General features: G+C 42.0%; 2 protein-coding genes across 3 annotated transcripts in view; one reads left to right on the top strand and one right to left on the bottom strand.

The window, feature by feature from the left end:
* Positions 1-17,557, bottom strand: part of FAM185A (family with sequence similarity 185 member A) — a 43,051-nt gene extending 25,494 nt beyond the window's left edge. Inside the window, exons 1-4 of one of the 2 annotated variants that reach the window (XR_007377949.1) lie at positions 17,088-17,557; positions 10,991-11,100; positions 8,008-8,100; positions 507-645 (exon numbers count right to left, since the gene is read on the bottom strand). Coding sequence is in view for 1 of the 2 variants with exons in the window: in XM_048949813.1 (XP_048805770.1) it covers positions 507-645; positions 8,008-8,100; positions 10,991-11,100; positions 17,088-17,454 (709 nt within the window). In the remaining variant the exon portion in view is untranslated. The remainder of the gene's footprint in view (positions 1-506; positions 646-8,007; positions 8,101-10,990; positions 11,101-17,087) is intronic. The other variant, XM_048949813.1, reaches the window with a different exon arrangement.
* CCDC146 (coiled-coil domain containing 146) overlaps positions 17,453-18,302 on the top strand; it is a 71,385-nt gene continuing 70,535 nt past the window's right edge. The window contains exons 1-2 of the mRNA XM_048933152.1: positions 17,453-17,489; positions 17,652-17,772. Coding sequence (XP_048789109.1) covers positions 17,453-17,489; positions 17,652-17,772 — 158 coding nt within the window. The remainder of the gene's footprint in view (positions 17,490-17,651; positions 17,773-18,302) is intronic.

Raw genomic sequence — 18,302 nt, 5'->3', positions numbered from 1 at the left:
AGGGCAGATGGATGAGAGACACCCTCCTCCATCTCCCCAGATAACAAAAGCTGTTACCACTCTGTTACTATACAGTGTCAGTACACACACAGAAAGAGACTGCTTTATTTTACTCATAGGTAAGGTAGATCGTACATCTTCTATGAAGATTTGTTATAGAACTTAGCTGTATGTCAAAGATCTTAGCAAAAATAGTCTTTTTTAGTATAATTGTCATTGCTTCTTTGAAAAATATTTTGACCTGATTAGTATATGTTTTATGTTTGTTTCCTATTCCATTTGTGTGCTTACAAAATTCTTTTCAAAAATAAATACAACATAATACGTGGTAAGTTCGCCCTTCTCAATTAAGTACCTAGCAAATACAGGATTGCTTTGCTCACATACCGTGCACAGCTGACTATACAGAGATAGACTACAGCATTAGTCCTTTTGTTACTGTGAACATTATGAATACCTTCAAAGCAGCTACATTTTTGACAGAATTTCCCTAACTCAGCTCTTACCATGAATACTTCCCAGCAGAATATCACCTGCTACTGAAGAGAGAGATGAAGATTCTGCATAGAGATACTTAGTTTTCAGGAGCCCATCTTCTGTGGATATGTTGATAGATGCCCCCTGCAGCTTCTCTATGTTCACGCTCTAAGAAATAAAAATAATGGAAAACACAGTGGTTTGAAAAGGCAAAGTGAAATAACAGAATTAGGAGAAAACAAATGGATAATTGTTGGTGTAGAACAAGCAAAGCTCCTCATTACAAATATTTTCATCTAAGAGCTCTGACAAACAAGTTGGTAATTCTTTACAGCATTTCTATGAATTGTTGCATCCATCAGACAAGTGAATAACAAACAGATAAATGGAAAGAAAAGCTCAATTTTTTTTTTTATTTATTTTTTTTTTTTTTAAATAAACACTTTGCTTTGGAAATTAGCTCTCATTATTAAAGCTACTACTTTAATGTTCATGCATCATTAGGACACTTAAGGCACTGGGAACCAAGTTTTCTGGCACCAAATACAGAAACACCCACGGGCTTTCTTGTTAACATAAAAATCTGCACAAAGAGCTGTAATTTGTTCACCCTGTAGGCACAGCTTTGGTGAATGTTTGAGATTACAAAAGAGCCACAGTTGCCCTTAGCTGTGGCTAACAATCAGCAAAACCATTCATTTTACTGTCCTCTATATTGTAGCCTTGTAGCCCCAAGCTACAAAAAGCCTTAAAAACAAGTGACAGCATCTGTTTCTTTTCAGCAGAAATGGAGAAAAGGGAGAACATTTCAAAAGTTGCACTGTGGATAGATCTGGGGAATAAAAAGTGATAGGAGTTACCTACATACAAGTAACTAGTCGTGATACAATCTAAGCTCATTTGAACAGAACAGAATAAGTTGCATTCTCATATGTGACTACCATGTAATTTACTTCTACTCTTCTTCAGTTAAACTTGGTTCATGATTCACGTGACAGGTCATATCATACTTAAACATTTTGTTGTTACTTTGCTTATACCAAATTCAAGTGAATTGCACAAAATTATTATCACATGGAATGACATATGGCCTTTTTAATCAAGCTGTGCCTTAAGTCAATTGAAATTCATGTTGTCAATTTAACATTATCATCTTCTGGAAAAAAAGTCAGTACAAAGAAAGCAAGTCTGCTGCCCCTTTCCTTGTTATGTTATATACAGAGCAGGAGTAAGAGATATTCTGACAAACCAGTATTACACAGATTCCACACAATACTGTGTTACAAGAGATTAGCTAAAGAAACTGATTTGGCATGGGACTGCATCACAGCTAAATTATACTGTGATCATAGCACTCCATACATAAAAAGTTTTATGGGGCCCTTTTCCCTTAAGCAAAGTTATAGAATGGAGCCTCGCAGTAAGACATATTACATTATATAATACTAGAATACACAATACATCTCACATAGTGTAATAAACAGTGTTAATCTGCAAGAAATTCTGATTACAGAAGTGTAGTGCTAGAATTATAGATATGTGACAGCCAGCATCTACAATCCCTGTAGATACCGCTGCTTTTATAGCAATGCTACAGAATCTAAGCATCAACAGCAAACTGAAAATGATATTAAGGTGGCATAATTTGAAGCTACAGCAACCTGTTGCTACAGAAGTGACAGCAATTTGAATTTTGACACTTGTAATCAAACTTTAACAGTAGAGACATTGAAAAAAACTAACTGCATCCTTCTCACAAAATACTCTGCTATTCCCTTAGTCATTGGCCCTGAGGATGACAAAGTATAAAACAGCTGAGGCACAGGCCCAAAGCAACAAGTAAAAGAAAAGCCACTATCACATCCATGATCAACAATTTAACCTACTCTGAAGGGGGTTAAGAACAACTTGCAATGCACAGAATCACTTTTTGCAGAGCCATTCCTGCCATCACAGGACAAAATTAAGAGCTAGCCATGACTTTTGGAAAAAAAATTAAAGAAGTCACTCAGAAAGCAATGCCTCATATTTATTTCCCAGGAAACTACAACAAAGAGCACAACAATGCTGCTTGAGGGAGCAAATTCTCAGCTGAAGAACACTATTTTTCAGCACAGACACCACCATTAGCTATGCATTTTTGCCAGAGATGAACAAGCACCTACGTGCCTCCCTCATAAAAATCTGCACCAGCAGAGGTGACCCACTGCTTCACAACTGCTAGGAAAACATTGCCATGCAGTCATCTTTCATCAGCCCAAACAGATGGAAGTCAGAAGACGCTGAATTGGACTACAGTCCAGGAAAGCCCAGTCAAGGTTGGCAGTGTGTTTCACAGCCTCAAACTGGTATGGAGCATGGCATTTTCTTACTGGAAGAGAAAGGCTGCCTTCTTCCCTGGCCTTGTTGCAGTTCAATCCAGCAGGCAGCTGAGCATCATACAGTCATTGGCTCACCCTGTCCCTTCCCAATGAGTTATCAACATTGCTGTTTTGTTTTTTTTTTTCCCCAAAAATATAAGCATAGCATCATACCAGGCACTACAAACTAAAACAAGTCTGCACCAGCTGAAACTAAGACAGGGCTGACTCCAGAATTTCAAGCCTTCACCTTAGCCAGTGTCACAATGTAGTGGTCAGAGTTGATGTTTTGTCTGAGCTGCAGGAAATCCAGAAGGATCACCACTTTACTATCCCAAAAGACAGTACACATCACTTCACACGCTGAGGGCTGTGTTGGAAGCATTTTCTTCCATGGAGAATTCACATGTCACTACTCCACACGTTGCTGTTTTGGCTCCAGCTCATAGTGGAGAAACCACATCTCATCACTGGTAATGATGCAATCCATGAAGCTGCTGCCTTCAGCCTTGTATGGTTCAGTAGGTCCTGACAAACTTGCAGGTGGTGTTCTTTTTGCTTCTTTGTGAACGTTTGTGAGACCCAACACAACCTTTGTGATATTCCAACATTGCTACCATCGTTTCCAGCACACTGAAGCAGACATTCAGCTCTGTACACAGACCCCCAGTTGTAATCCAATTCACGTGGATAAGCTGATTGAGACGCTCTTCATCTCACAGGGCGACAGCTGTGCATGGCCATCCAGAACATAGCTTGTCTTTCGTGGTGCTGCCATCATTGCTGAAATGCACCACCCACCACCTCATTATGTTAATTCTGTCTTTGGTCTCCTTGGCCAAAAGGGTGCAATTTTATCCACATGGAGGAATTCAATTCCACACCTTTGCTTTGCACGTACTTCCATGTCAGACACCATTTTGTCAGACTGCCCCTCCGCTGCCAGCACAGCAGCAACACATAACAGAATATTGGCTGGAAGGTTCAACCTCTACTGCCATACCACCAACATCTGCCTCTGATGCTGTGGGCCAGTGTAATAAGATAGGAGGTATTACTTTCAGAGCAACCCTCAGTTTGGGTGCAAATTGACTGCCTAGAGGCACCTATTGCCTAAATATTAATATAGCTAAAACAATAACATAGTAAGGTAAATACCTTATGAGGCACCTCATTATAAACAAGCTCATTGATCACTGATAGATCAGTTGCACCTATCTCTTGAAAATCCAAAGCAATAAGATAAGTAATCTAAGTACGTGATAAACAGAAGTAAATGGACAGCACTTCGCTGAAAAAAAGCCACCAATGCAATGAAAATTTGCTTTAAAATAAACCAAATATGGGGGAAAAAAAAAAATAAGACTGCTCAAAAGACAAAATATTCTAGATAGGAAAAGCATGGAAAAAAAAAAAAAAAAAAGGTAGGGCTGCTTTTTACTGAGATCGAATATGTTTTCAATCTCAAATTATTCAAGTCCTGTGATTTTTTGGCAGAACACAGATGTTTGACTCTGTTAAATAAGTGATAGAAGAAAGTCCCTACAGACAGATTAGCTAATGACTCCCCAGTCAAACAGATTTGATTATTTTTGTCCATCGAGCCGCCAGGTTTTCTGGGAAATCTCCCTCCCTTTGGGGTAAAGCTGCGGAGTTACAGTTACTGACCGCATGCTCAAGTTCCATCTGTTTCTTGACCTTTAAAGAAAAAAAGTCAGCCTATCATCATAAATCTGGTTGAATATGTTTTCACACCTGAACATATTTTCAAGATGAAAACTAGCACCTTGCTAAAATAAGACGAACAACTCCTTCCTCACATATTCTGTTTTCCTTGGCTTTGCTTTTTCATGCTATTCTTGGTCAAACATTTTACAAATAGCTTCTCCTTTTCCCCACCTTAAGAATATTCTCTCACATGTGTTCAATGTCTTCCACCACATCCTTCCCCTCCCCAGCTCCAGGAGGGCCTGGAAATGCTGACAGAGCCATTGCTACACAATGACCGCAACTGATGGAAGAAACATCTCATGCAATCACACATGGGAGACGTAATCTAAGCTGATTATTAACTGAAGTTGCCAAGTGAGAGAAGAAATCCTGATATCCTAAGTATGCAACAATTTTTTTTTAAATGAGTTCAGTAACACTAACTTAAGTTGTTCCATAGCCACAAATTCCTGTTAAAAATTGTTTACTGCACTTAAGTTACTTCAGTTTTGCAAACAGAGGAGCAACTTCTAACAATATTACGTAGTATATAAACATTTATGATCACAAATAAGAATTTCAGATTAATCTTCATGAAGTTTTTTATTTTTTCAGGACAGGATGTCTGAGGGTGGGGAAAAAAAGCAGATGAATGATATTAAGAATTAAAAGCAAAACCATTACATGTACTTCCACGTAGTTCTAGATCTCATCTCCCTACATATTTTGATCAGCACGATTAAGCTGCTATTTGAAATGAACTGCATGGATTCCAGTGGCATAACAAACTAGTTCTGGGACAAATGACCAGGCAACATGCAACTAACTGAAAGATGACCACCATGCTAGTAGGTTGTGAGGAGCATGAGTCCATGGTGGCCAAAGCACTCTCTAAATAGCATGAAATACTTACTTACCACTGGAAAGTAAGAAGGCCCAAAGGAGTCCACTGACTTAGTAAGAAGGTCCAAAGGGACTAGTAACTGATCTGCACTGATCGCTCCAACAGTGGCAATGACAGAGCACGTTGTAGTCAGAATCTATCCATGCTGCTTTATGCTGACAGGTTTTGCTAGGATTAAATAATGTTCATAAAGAAATAGCAATAGCTCAGCTAGAGCAGCCTTAGGGTTCCTCTCTACATAACAGGAAGGCTAGCATCCACTGAAAAGAAACACAGGTAATTTAATGTTGGCAGTCTACTTTTCATCAGCAGTTCAGAACAGCTCACAGCTGGCTCTACCTAAGTGAGCATGTGACCACAGAATCTAAATGACCAGGTGTGCAACACCATCACACAGCACCTCAGAGGCAATTTTGGACTGAGGGATCTTACCAGCTTGGTCTCAATTCTACCCTAGGCTAGAGAAGGCTACCTGAACTCTTTCTGATTCCTTCCAGCTGGTTTTAAGGGTACTCACTGATTTTGACAAGAGCACTGCAAGCAACCAAGCTACTTCCAGAACTGGCTCCATGCTTGCACATAGCAATGCTTCAGATCTAATGAATCCTAATGTAACCAGTTGCACAGATATTACAATGGCTTGAATTATAATTCAAGCTGAGCCTAAGAACCAGAGCAGGAGTGAAGGGAAGGCGACCGATGTCATTTACCTGGACCTGAGCAAGGCCTTTGACATGGTCCCCCACCACATCCTCATCTCCAAATTGGAGGGAAGTGGATTTGATGGGTGGACGACCCGATGGATAAGCAATTGGTTGAAAGGCCGCAGACAGAGGGTGGTGGTCAATGGCTCTATGTCCAGGTGGAGGCCGGTAACAAGTGGTGTCCCCCAAGGGTCTGTCTTGGGACCGGTGCTCTTTAACATCTTTATTAATGACATCGATGAGGGAATTGAGTGCACCCTCAGCAAGTTTGCTGACGACACCAAGCTGAGTGGTGCGGTTGATACGGTGGAAGGAAGGGATGCCATTCAGAGGGACCTCGACAGGCTGGAGGGCTGGGCTCGGGTGAACCTGATGAGGTTCAACACGGCAAAGTGCAAGGTTTTGCATTTGGGCCGGAAGAACCCCAGGCACCTGTACAGGCTGGGAGGAGTGGTCCTTGAGAGCAGCTCGGCAGAGAAGGACCTGGGGGTCCTGATGGACGAGAGACTGAATATGAGCCAGCAGTGCGCTCTGGCAGCTCAAAAGGCAAATGGGATCCTGGGCTCCATCAGGAGAGGGGTGGCCAGCAGGGACAGGGAGGTGATTGTCCCTCTCTACACGGCTCTTGTGAGGCCCCATCTGGAGTACTGTGTCCAGGTGTGGAGCCCTCAGTACAAGAAAGACATTGAGATTTTGGAAAGGGTCCAGAGGAGGGCGACTAAGATGATTAGGGGGCTGGAGCACCTCCCCTATGAGGACAGGCTGAGGGAGTTGGGCTTGTTCAGCCTGGAGAAGAGAAGGCTGCGGGGTGACCTCATTGCAGCCTATCAATACCTGAAGGGAACCTACACCCAGGAAGGGAGTAAACTCTTCAAAAGGGCTGACAACAGCAGGACTAGGGGAAATGGTTTTAAGTTGAAGGAGGGAAGATTTAGGTTAGATGTTAGGGGGAAGTTCTTTACTAGGAGAGTGGTTAGGCCCTGGAACGGGCTGCCCAGGGAGGTTGTGGATGCCCCGTCCTTGGACGTGTTTAAGGCCAGGTTGGACGGGGTCCTGGGCAACCTGATCTGAATATGTATGTTGGTGGCCCTGCTAGGCAGGGGGGTTGGAACTACATGATCCTTGGGGTCCCTTCCAACCCGGGTGATTCTGTGATTCTGTGATTCTGTGATCTGAGTGAAAACATCACATGGGAATCCTAGCTCTGCATTATCCTAAATAATGAAGAATCGACCGCTAGTGGTAAGAAAACCAAATTACGGTAGTATCAGGCTTGTCTCCTGCTGCCATCTGCTGAAAAAAAAAGGTTATTTCTCTGAAACTTCCTGCTGTCAGGGTTCTCCTCACTGCAGGTCACAGCAGGATTAGATGTGATTGCTTCCTCTGATGCAAAGAAATATACAGAACTTTCTACTCTTCAGTTCTTACAAATCATATAATGCTGGAGGTGAAAAGTAGGTGCACATGAATAACGACCTGATATGAGACACTGCAATAAACTTAGGTGCCTACTGCAGAATCCAAGTGCCTAAACATCAGCCAACTAAAAAGCTCCAGCTTTAATTTTGTAGGCCCTCACAGATGTGCTGTATCTGCTAGCCCAGCCTCAAGTGGTGACAGAATGATCACATGTTCATCACTCCTCTTTCTACAGAGCCTTTTTATAGAACCTTATCCAAACAAAGCATAATATCAGGTAGTGTAGTCAGACAAATGTAAGTTAACACTGAAATGACAATCAGCCAGCAATGATCATCAAACATTCCTCAGTGTATGCCCTTAAAAATGTCATCATTTTTGCAACAGACAAGCTGAATAAGTGATTGGTGAGAAAGCTTCAATTCTTACTTACACCCTTCCCTGTTGCATGAATATCCGTATTTCCATAAAGCGTTCCAAGACCGATTACTTTGCCACCATTTGTTCGTATATCGATTTTATGGCTCTGAAAAAAAATAATTAAATTCACATGGTTAGGACAACCACAAAGTATCTCCTTTTACAAGTTGTATCACAACTTATACTTCTATCGTCCTCTTTTCTTTTGAACTGCCAGATGTGTTGCTTGCTTCCAAAGCATTCAAACCTAAAAACATCTTGTATTCTAACCAGAAACACAGGTGAAAGAAGGCTGCCAAGTGCAACTTTATTCTCAATGCAGTGTTGCGTCTGTGTTTTTCTGTTTGTTTCTTGAGACTGGCTGCGACCCTCAGTGCTTATGCTTGGAGTAGTCTGTACAGCCATAAATCTATACGACATAGTCCAAGTGCTAACTAACTTTAGGCCTCCAAATAGAACCAGATCCTGCTGTGTTTCACTCAAAAACACAGTAAAGTTCAGTATTTTACAAATATCTGTGTTACTGCCTCAAATCTTCCATAAAGAAGCCAAGAAGTCAAAATGCAATAACCCTTATACTTCTGGCTGCTGCATAAAATCAGACAAACAAAAATACCACAAAATACCCATCCAAAAAAAAGGAAAATGTAAGCAAACTATGTTCAAACAAGAAATTTACCATAAATTACAAGACTCTCAGAAAGACTACAAATAGAAAAAGTGGTCTTCAGAGCAGAAAGCAACTATTTTAAGAAGGGAAAAGGAAGAAAAAAAAAAAAAAAAAAAAAAAAAAAAAAAAAAATCACAAAAAATGGAAAAGAAAAAAATAAATAAAAAAATCAAAGTTCCCAACATGGAATTCATGAATTCTTATTGTTTCCATACATTCTGATGAAATAACTCTATCCACGTGGCAGAATCAGGTCTTGTACTGCACTAAAAAATCCAGCCTGAAGCACTTTCAGAATCTTGGGGAAAAAGCCCATGAGATTAAGAACTCTATTTTTTACTACAGGATATAAATCTTAAACCTACACCAGAAAATTGAGTTACAGCAAAACTTAGAACTATGTTTCTTAAAAATAGGTTAGACAAAATTGACTGTACACCAAAAGATGTAAACAGACAATTGCTTGCACCTGCAAAAACCAAGATGGTTGGTAATTCTCATTCAAATTCTTTAACCTGCTACTTCATAGCCAAGAAACCAAGAAGACTGGCAACATCTTCAGTAGTAGAAAATGTTGAAGCAGTCACAGTGACCAGAACAGGTAGATCAATCAGAATCCACCCACAACTCACAAGAATTCTTAGGGTAACTAACTGAGAAAGCAGACTCTTGCAAGCTACTGAAGGTTTATTTAACAAGTACTCCAACTGAAATCCTCAGCTCACTTTCAATTCTTTGCATTTTAAATGACTTCTGCCTTCTGGGACAAGGTCGTTCCTCTCATCTGGAGCCTAAAGGAGCTAAGAAGCTTCCTGTGGTCACCAGCACTGCAACACACACACAGGGAAAGGATTATACTTTCTCCTTATCGCTTTCCCTTACATTTTCCTTATTTTCCAAATCAAGCAGGCTCAGCGAGCTGATGGAGACGAAACAGCAACACTAAGCTCCTCCAGACTACAGTGAGAACACAGAGGAGCAGGGCTCAGAAGCCTCATTTTGCCTATTTCACAGTGTTCTTTTCAGTTCATTAGCAAGCATCACTTCACTGTTGCTTGAAGTCTCTTAGAAAACCATGATTCTTCCATTTTTAAAATTCAACTTTTCTCAAATCTCTTATCTTTCAAGTATCAAAAGATGCTCGTCACATGTAATAGAATTTTGAGGGAGGACAACTTTCACTCAACATTACAAAAACTCAGCAATTTTGATGATATCCTGCGATTACTGTCAATAATGCTGGCTAAAATTGCTTTGTTTCTTATATTATGCAGTTTCTCATGGTTTTTGGTTGTGTTATTTTTTTGTTAATATACAGTCCTCATTTTTAACTAAACCTTTAGAATATCTCTTACATACAGCACTGTTAGCTTGTCAAACTTTAGTTACTTTCAAAGATTAATATGGTCAATTAGAATCTGGAAGATACAGACAGACTGTAGTTCACTGGCTATGGAGTAACTCTAGCTCTGTGGTACACTGAATTACCACGTAACCTGAACTTCACACTTACGTAGCTGCACGCTACGTAACTACCTCTTATTGTACAGAAAAATGTTGAAAGGCTTTTCATATCTCAGAAATACTTAAAGGAATTACTCCAGGGGGAAAATGAAGTAAAAAAATAAAAATAGGGTGCAATCTCAATTATTCAAGTGAAATTTATTCCAAACAGCACTTACATTGGATATTCTTTGATTATTTCCACAAAAGCATGTCAGCAAATGTGAAGTCGAAAGATCAAGAAAATCAAGGTCATTCACAGCCATGTCACACACGGTGTTTATCGGTATATTCAGTTGGGTACTTCGGACATGTAATTTCCATTTCAAGTTACACATTAATCTAAGGAGTTTCAAAAGCACTGAGACATCAGAATTCAGAAAATAATTTCCCACAGGAAAAAAAAAAAAAAAAAAATGATGAAATGATGAGGCATACAGCGAGGTACCTCACAGCGCCATCTAAGCAAACATTACTATTAAGTCTGCTGTTCAAAGAAGGGAATTCCCAGCATTTTTATTTTGGAGGGAGAGTGCAGTAGGGGAGGAGCACAGCAGAAATGATGTTCACTGCTTCCACTGTTCCAGTAGCTTTCAGCTATCAAAGTTGCCCGGACTTCTTACTTCATGTTATTTAGTGTTACTGACTTAGCGTTGTAATGGTACGCAATAAATGAAGACACAGTGCTACCCACACACAGTAATACTTAGAAATACCATAGTATTTCTCACCCGTAGAGCTGGCATTCGGCACTTTGCTGTACTGTACTCCATCACACAGTGCCTTTTGAAACAATGATGGCATAGACAAGGGTTCGTCATACCTTTATTGACTGCAAGACACTAGTCCCCTTCTCAGTTTCTATTCTGCAGTTATCACATTCCATTTTCTGAACCTTCACACAGCCCGTTCCTGATGTTTTGATATCCAAATCTAGAATTAAAAGAGTTTTATTAGCAACAGAACAGTAAGAATCAGATCTGTTAAATACAGCACTTGATCACAATACAGAGCAACTATACAGAGTAGGATAAAGATAGTAGCTTCTCTAATATAAAGAATCTAATAGCTAAATTCAGCCATCCTTTCAACTGTACAACTAATTACTATCAGCAACCAATAGAGAAAATTGGCTGAACATTACAAGTGGCAGAGTGACTGGCAAGGAATCAGCAGTGTGTGGCCCATTAGTGAAGCTATAATTTCACATACATGAAAACACACACACACAGAAGACATTCCCACACTCCACACTACTATATAGCCACGCTCATCACCATACTTACTACCAATTCTACCTGGACATGGTAGAATAGTTTGTTTGTTCCCATAGTTTGTTCCTATCCCATAGTTTTGGGGTGGAAAGGCTGACAAAGTTGTTCAAAACCATACACAGAGTAACAGAACTCAACTGCAGATGCTGTATTTGTACTGTTAGTCTTCTTAGACCCATATTGCTTCAACAGCATAACATAAAAACAGGTATAGAGGAGTTCACATGCATCATTCCCCCCTACCCTTCTGGAAGGCCTGACTTATTCTCCTGGCATGACAGAGCCTGAATCACCTTACCTTACTAATATTCATTGGCACTCATAAAAAATAAGTTCCTGAGTCCTGTAGATAATCTGATTATCAAGTAAGTAATTCATGGGCTCAGAATGTTCCACACAGATCAGCATTTTTGTGCCACTTAAGATCAAGGATGAACTCAAAGGACAGGGAGAAATGTGAGAACCTGCAGTCAGGGAATTCTGACTGTATTAACAATCATTTACATTAATGACCACCATAAACTCTGGCAAGAGTTTATTTTGTTCTATGGAAAAAGGAAGAAAAATAAGTGAGAGTAAAAAAAAAAATTAAAGATTTAATTGCCACGGCAAGCTAAGAGGTGAAGTTTAGTGAAGGATACACACGCTATGTGAAGGCCACTGCTTCATCAGAAAGAGACCAGCAGAGCTGGACTGGATAGGCAGGTTTCCCAGAAAGCCTTTTGTTTGTACACCTTTTTCCCTTACTCTACTCATAGAACAGGGAGATGTACAGTCCTCCAAGGTAGAGATATAGTGACTGAGATTTTATCTAATTGAATATTTCTTGAACTTCAAGCCAATTTTAAGAGGTTTTGAAGCATGTAAAAGCGTAAGATTTGACAAGTGTGACTGGTGGCAATCGTCAGAGGCTGCAGAGCCAGCACTATAATGTTTGAATGGCCAAAGCCTAGACAGTTTCACCAGACTAAGAATATCAGAGTAGTATTTGAGCAATTCTCCATCTGATCAGTGCTGATCTGCTGGTTCTCAAGTTGCCAAGGCAGGCAGATAAAACTTTTCTAGGATGCTGTATTTCCTGGGGAGCAGCTGCATTGTTTAAAGGCAGTTCCCAGAGAGACGCCAACAGAAGCACTTTTCAGATACCTGAGCTTGAAACAGCATGTCCCTGCACGGCACAAACCTGAAGACAAAAAGGAAAACAAAATGGTTTTTGAAATACAAGCTGTCTTGCTCAAAATTCTCAATTCACTCACCAGAAAACTGCACTTGGAATGGCCTATGTGCAAGACTCCTGCTACTTTGCTTTCAGCGAAGAGAGGGATTACAAAAAGTGATTTGCTTATGCAAACTTTTAAATTCTATCAGCATGGTAAGCCTCCAGCTCTCATCCCTTCTGTCAAAAAGACTCTCACAAGTCCTTGGGGCCAGACAGGATCCACGTGAGAGTGCTAAGGGAGCTGGTAGAAGAGGTTGCTAAGTCCGTTTTAATAATAAAAGATAATGATTCTGCAAGGTATACTCTGGCAGTTATTTGAAAACTATATTAGAAATGTAATCCTAGATGTCCTCTTCTGGCATGGATCTTCAATACTAGTCTGAGGGTTCAAGTGTAAGTTGTCAAGAAAAACAGGATTCCTGGCCTGCAAACACACCATCTTGATCCTTCACAGAGTCACAGTGCACTGCTAGCCTCGATCTAGGAAAAAATTAGCAGGAATGGAATGGAATGCTGCTGTCTTGTGAACAAATGACTCAAAAAAAAAAAAAAAAAAAGCAGCAGGCTAAGAGCTGGATAATATTGCTAATGAAACCTCAAACAAGGAGGAGGATATAATTTCAGTGCCAAAGCTCCAAGTTGGCACTGACTGCCAACTTCCACCACACAAACCTTGAAGAACACATATCTCTGAGGTGCAAACAACCCACACCTTGATGTGCGCAGGGAAAACAGACCACTAGCATGGGAACTTAGGCAGGGGTACTCAGAAACACCACCTTTAGCTTTCATATTTAAACACTTTACCAGCCTACTTCCAAGTGACTCAGCAGCACTGAACCACAGGAAGTACTTTATGGTACTGATCCAATTCTCAGCTCACAGAGGAAGCTTACCATTACATGCATATACATGTTAAAATCATTCAGCTTCATTTATTGTGATAGCCTCAGTATTTGCTACTCTGAGCTTGCAAGTCTGTCACATTTAGTAAGTGTGAGCAATCTTTGCTTCCCTACTCAATGGTTGTTTACGCTTAAGAAAAGCAAGACGTGGGTAAAACGTTCATATCTGCTTTCCATTAACATTTATGAAAAAGATAAAGAATCTACATTATTTAGCTAAAACTGAAAGTGATCCTATGGGCTTTCATAAAACTAACATGGAAGAATTGAATTCTCCAAGGAGAGAACTGACACCACAACAAAAAACACCACAGTGGATTACAAGTTGGCCTAGCGCCAGAACACCCTTGAGGACAGAGTGCTGGTATTCTCAGTGAAGCCTTGCCACATTTCAAGCTTCACGGTTCTCCCACATGACTTTAGCATAGAAGCCTGTGTTGCAAGCAGGATGTAGCAGAGAAGAGCATCGGTACAGTCTGCTGAAGGAACCTGTATAATCTTCATCCCTGGAGATTTTCAAAACCTGGAACTAGAAATGTCTGAGGTCCCTTCTAACCTGAATTATCCTATGATTCTAAGAACAGAATAACTATATAGGAAGAGAAGGCAACTTGTTTACCTTAGGATACTAAATAGAAAGAGATGATTTCAAGGTTAAACAGCACATGCAATTCTAGATACCAAGACACTGAGGAGACACTTCGCTTTGCATGAAGAGCAGATTCACAACCTACAGCTATATACACACACTGCCCCTGAAATAAACAACTAAAATATAGGTAAGCTGAAGTAAAATAAATCAATACAAATTCTGCTAAAGGGAAATTAATTGCCATCTGTCATCTACGCAGGCTAAATGTATCAGAGAGGATGATCAGATTGTGTATTATATTGAAAGACTGCCCAATACAAGACTAGATACTGAGATAGAAACAGAGTCACTTAGTAGACAGGCCAGTAAGGCTAAGTTGCCTCTGGGTTAAAGTATGTATTTAAACTTGTCATCTAGCACCTTCTGTACATGTTCTTTTGGTTGTATGTTGGAGCTTCCTGAATAAGCTCCAACCTAAACTGCTAAAGCTGCTATGAAACACTTCCAAAACCAGAAAGCTAGCTAGAATGCTGGAAAGACATAATGTAAAAACTACTCAACTTCTTACAGTTGACAGATGGGAGCTGAGATAAAAGAGTCTGCACAGGCTGCTGTCAACATCCTCATGCACTCAAGGAAGGACGGAGATAAGCCAGAATGTCCACATGGACTGGATGACCTTGAGCATCTTTCCCAACTTCAGTGACTCTGTGAGTCTAGAGCCATCTAGGATACATTCTAGATTGAGGCACACCTTCCAAGGAGTAAGATCCTGTGCTGATGCACTGATATCTGCTTACAAAACACTTCTTTCCTAACCAAAGGAGAGGAAAAACCCAAACATAAACTCAGAGGACCGCAGAAAATCAAACCAGAACCGAGAGGACACAGAGTGGAACCTTACTGACATGCAGCAATTCTGCTTAACTGGGTACAAAAATATTTGCATTTTAGGAAATATCTCTGAATATCTCTGATTAACAGCATGATGAGACAACAGCATCATGCTAATTAAGATGTAACCAACAGCAAGTAGCACAATTTGACTGTAACCCAGACTGTATAGGACACTCGAGTTGTATGATCTTCCCACAACATTAAGTGGAACAATTAGCTTAGAGACCTAAAAGTTAATGAAGCCTATTTCAAGAACGTCAAAAGGAAAAAGACTATCATATGAGACTGTCTGCAGAGCTGGTGATGTTCCAAATATAATAAGAATATAATCTCAAAAACAGGACAAAGGCTAAATGAGTTCTTTGTATTAGAATTCAATGCTGAGGACTTTAGAAGAGGCTCCACACATTGAAACTCTTCATCAAAGCTGAGATTCTCCAGGTCTTAACACAATGAATTGTCTCCTTGCACTCCATAAGAGAGTAACAAGGAGCAGCACGAAACACCCCGGAGAAAATGAAGTATAGGTGAAGCCTAATCAGATGAAGGATCTTGGTTTGACTGTATTCCTGGGAGGAACCGTATCAATGAGCTATAGAGAAGTCAAAGTAATGTTTATAATTGCCAGCCAGGAGAAGAAAAAAAAACAAAAAAACAAACAAAAAAAAAAGCATAAGAACATAACAGATAGACAACTCTTAAAAAAAAAAATAAAATAAAATAAAATAAAATCTACAGAATTCTGATAGAGAGGGCATTTCTGCCACCTAATGTTGCTGCAGTTCAGTAAAAGAGGCAATCAACAGACAATAGCTGTTTAGAAACAACCAACTTGGATTCTCAGAAGGCTTTGACAAGGCCTTTACTTCTATACTTGTTCTCTGTTTTTTTTAACTATAAATGATGAATTATCCCCAACACTTGGTGAATTTAGAAACAAGTACAAACAGCCAGGTTCATCAACTGACTTATTCAGAGTACTTAAAGCTGAATGACAAATTGTACACCTGCATGATAAAAATCAGAGGAAATTCAATGGCACATCTAATGAATCTGGAGAAAAGAAGGCTGCAGGGTGACCTCATTGCGGTCTTTCAATACCTAAAGGGAGGCTACAAACAGGAGGGGAGTCAACTCTTTGAAAGGGGAGATAACAGCAGGACAAGGGGGAATAGTTTTAAGTTGAGGGAGGGAAGATTTAGGTTGGATGTCAGTGGGAAGTTCTTCACAGGAGTAGTGAGGTGCTGCCCAGAGAAGTTGTGGATGCCCTGTCCCTGGAGGTGTTCAAGGCCAGATTGGATGGGGCCCTGGGCAGCCTGGTCTAGCATTAAATGGGGAGAATGGTGGACCTACATGTGGTGGGGGGGTTGGAGATTCGTGATCCTTGAGGTATCTTCCAACCCTGGCCATTCTGTGATTCTGTGAATCTCTGTCAGAAGACAGGAAGTTTGTCAATCAGCTTTTCACAGACAAGCACTTCTTCCCAGAGCTCCTCTGTGAGTTTGTAACAGGCCACGACAGCTGACAACTGAGAGTACTCCTGGGTGAAGCACTGTTTCTGTCTGTCCAGTTCTTATTCTGCCCTGAGTTAACTGCTGGACACAGCAACGGGCCAGCTGTACTCATCAGAGCAATCAGTATGGCTGTCCTGAGACAAAGCAGGTAACAGTAAACAGATTAAAGGTTCAGCACATCTTTGCCATAAAAGCCTGGAGAAGTGGTGACCAAAAAAAAAAACAAAACATAACACAGCGGCCTAGAAACTCACAGGTGACATGAAGCTTATATCGGACGGGATTATTCACCACTACCAGAGCATGGCATAGCACGTCATCTGCTGCAGCAGGGCAGCAGATGACTCAGAGCCTTGAATAACCACTCGAAACAAAACAAACGACTTTTCTTTTGGTACGCCGAGGAGTCATGGTGAATCTCAGCTCCCCGCATTAGTTACCCTTCAGGCACTACCGGCAGTCCGAAGCACGCCGCATCACAGCCCCGCCCCGGCGGAGCCCCACCGCCCCGTCACGCACCGAACTTCCCCGGCGTCCGGACGTCCACGGCAGCCTTGCCGTCCATGCCCTCGGCCGCGATGGCCAGCAGCTGCAACGCCTCATCGTAGCGCACGCTGACGTGCTCGAGGTGGCGGCGGGCGCTCCGCTCCACGCCGCTGACGGTGACCAACACGCGGTCCGCGCCCGGGTAGCGCTGCGGGTCGAGCGGCCGCACGCTCACCTGACACGGCAGCCGCACCCGCAGCCGCCCTCGCGGGCCGACCACCAGCGTCCACTCCTTCAGCGGCTTAGGGCCGCCGAGCTCGGCGGAGCCGCTGCAGCCGCGGCACCACCCGCCCGCCACTCTCAGTGCGAACGGCGCCCAGCGCGGGGACAGTGCCTGCATGGTGCCGGCAGCACTGCCCGTCCGGCACCGCTTCGGTAAACAGGCGGCGGCCGTCGGCGAACGCCCCGCCCGCCGCGGAGCCTACTGGGAGTCGTAGTTCGCCGGCGGCTGGAAGGCGCTGCCGGTTCCCCGTGTTCATTGGCTGAGGAGAGAGGGAGGAGGGCGCAGAGCAGCCGTGTTCTTCTCGTATTGGTCAGCGGGAAGGATTCTGAGACCAATCGGCAGCCAGGATGAGAGGAAGACCGGCAAAGGGAGCAGGAGGAGGCGGGTCCGTGTTGCCGTAGCAGCGGGACGCCGCGAGGCGGGTGCGCCGCGCAGGTAGGGTCGGGCGGCGGCGGCGGCGGCGGCAATTCGCGGTCCCTGCGGGGATAATTTACTGAGTTCTCTACAAATATGTCGTGAAACAGTTATCCCGAGAGGGCAAGCAAGTGGGGAGCAGCGGAGTTCAGTTAAAAAAGCTTTTTCGGTATTCAGTGCCTGCAGTGTAGGATAGTTATAACGGGGAGGTGGGGGTGCGGACGTTGCTCCGTGTTTCATCTCAAAAATCGTTAAACGAAGCATAGGAAGGTCCAACCTGCCTTGTGCTGGTTTAGTATGGAGAAATAGAGCTCTGCCGAGACGAAAATGCAGCAAGTATCTTGGGACGTGTGGAAGGGTATGAGTTAATTTTTCCAAGATTTGAGAAATTGCCGGTCTTTGAAGAAAGGAAGAAGGAAAGGAGAAAGGAGAGGAGAGGGAAAGGGAAAATGAAAGGAAAGGGAAAGGAAAGGAGAGAGAGAGAGAAAGGAAAGGAAGGGGAGAAAGGAAGAAAGGGAGAAAGAAAAAGTTAATTGTACGAGTTGTCAGGG

The sequence above is a fragment of the Lagopus muta genome, chromosome 1 (genome assembly GCF_023343835.1).
Source record: "Lagopus muta isolate bLagMut1 chromosome 1, bLagMut1 primary, whole genome shotgun sequence".
NCBI lineage: Eukaryota > Metazoa > Chordata > Aves > Galliformes > Phasianidae > Lagopus > Lagopus muta.
The sequence above is the reverse complement of the archived record's forward strand: the minus strand, read 5'-3'. Positions and strand labels throughout refer to the sequence as shown.